General features: G+C 50.5%; 1 protein-coding gene across 1 annotated transcript; it reads right to left on the bottom strand.

Moving 5' to 3' along the window:
- Positions 1-575: 575 nt before the first annotated feature.
- Positions 576-1,538, bottom strand: LOC123350173 (olfactory receptor 52B2-like). The gene has a single exon (XM_044988610.1). It carries the CDS (start codon positions 1,536-1,538, stop codon positions 576-578), a length of 963 nt encoding a protein of 320 aa, XP_044844545.1.
- Positions 1,539-1,861: the final 323 nt, after the last annotated feature.

Below are 1,861 nucleotides of genomic sequence, written 5' to 3'. Positions count from 1 at the left end.
CATGCAATCCCTGCACTGTCTCCCTGACTTCCATGCTGGCCCCAAAATGTGCTCATTTGCCAATGAGAAAAGTGAGGAGGAAAGAAACTCTCCCAAGGTGACACAGCAGGTCAGTGCCAGAACGAACACTAGAGCTCCCCTCTCCCAATGTGCAGCACAGTGCACTTCCCATGGCTGTATGTCACGTCCCCCTTGGCTGCTGCTTTCCTTGGCCATTAAGAGTGCAGCTTGGATGCAGCTTGTCACAGAGGAGCACACACCGTGCTCTCGCTCTCACAAAGTGATTTTACCTTTGTGCTTTCTTGTTTTGTTGTTTCCCTTCAACTTAGAACAAGTCTCACTCAGTCTGGCTGTTTTCTGTGGCAGGGCGCTGTGGTGTTGCAGCCATGTGTGCCCCAGGATATTAGAGAGACAAACAGGGGGAGGAAATAGCTTTCATTGGACCCAAATTCTGTTGACAAGAGAGACCAGCTTTCGACCTTACACAGTGGAAGTACATAATAAAAACATCCCTATAGTTCCAATGAAAACCTGGGTTTAATTTCCAAGTCCCAGAGCATTTTCTGTGTCCTGCTTTAGCTCAGCAGGGAGCTTCTCCTGCACCACCGATGAAACACATTGATCCCCCGTTTCAGGATCTCTTTTGTTGTCACTCCATAAACGATGGGGTTTAGCATGGGGGGAATGAACACATAGAGGTTGGCCAGGAGGTTGAGAATATAACCTGGGATGATGTGCCCAAATCGGTGTGCAAAAGAGGAGAAAAAAGATGGGATGTAGAACATCAGTATGACACAGAGGTGGGAGCTGCAGGTGCGGAGAGACTTGAGCCGGGCGTCCTTGGAGGGGAGCCGGAAGACGGCCCTGAGGATCAGCCCATAAGACAAAGCAATGAGCACAGCATCCAAACCAATTACTAAAATAGCCACAGCTACGCCATACCAGACATTGACTGTGATGTCGTCGCAGGCCAGCCGCGCTATGGCCAGGTGCTCGCAATAGGTGTGAGGCAGGAGGTTGGTTCTGCAGAATTTCAGCTGCTTCACAAGAAAGATGATAGGGAAAATGATACAGAAACTTCTTGTGACAACTGCCAGGCCCATCTTCCCAACCAGAGACTTGGTTAGTATGATGGTGTATGCCAGGGGGTCGCAGATGGCAACGTACCGATCAAACGCCATGGCCAGCAGAATGGCCGACTCAGCAATAAAACTGACATGGATGAAGAACATCTGGGTCAGGCAGGCAGCAAAAGAAATTTCCCCCGCTCTAAACCAGAATATAGCCAGCATCTTGGGCACTGCCGTGGTAGATAACAGCAGATCAGCAGCAGCCAGCATGGACACAAATAGATACATGGGCTTATGGAGGCTTTGTTCTGTTAGTATGATGAATAGTAGGAGAGAGTTCCCAAAAAGTGTCACAACGTACATCAGACAGAACGGGATGGAGATCCAGACCTGAGACTCCTCCGTACCCGGGATGCCGGTCAGGATGTAAGTCACGGGGACAAAAAAGGTGTGATTGTCACCTGGCATCATGCACCATCACTTGGATCTTCCAGGAACTAACAGCAAAAGAGACAATCAGTGAGAAGGCGAGTGTCGGCTAGGACTGGACTGCATTTGTTACAGTGTGACGGGTTCTCCCGAGGGGCCACGTGGAACTGGGGTTTCTTTGAGCCCTCTGACCCACCAGTCTGCGCTCCCTCTCACACTGTTGCAGACCCGCTCCCGATCTTATACTTACACCAGCATCCACACACGTAGGGACACACCCAGCTGCAGTTACATGCAGGCTCACTGACCAGCCGCTGCTTGGGAACCAACAATAGAGAGGCTGCAGCCAAATTAACCACCAG

Source organism: Mauremys mutica, chromosome 1 (genome assembly GCF_020497125.1).
Source record: "Mauremys mutica isolate MM-2020 ecotype Southern chromosome 1, ASM2049712v1, whole genome shotgun sequence".
Taxonomy (NCBI): Eukaryota; Metazoa; Chordata; order Testudines; family Geoemydidae; genus Mauremys; species Mauremys mutica.
Note: the sequence above shows the minus strand (reverse complement) of the source record. Positions and strands in the feature narration are given on the sequence as shown.

Coding starts and splice junctions, on each gene's coding strand:
- LOC123350173 (XM_044988610.1), bottom strand. CDS start 1,538: ATGCCAGGTGACAATCACACCTTTTTTGTCCCCGTGACTTACATCCTG.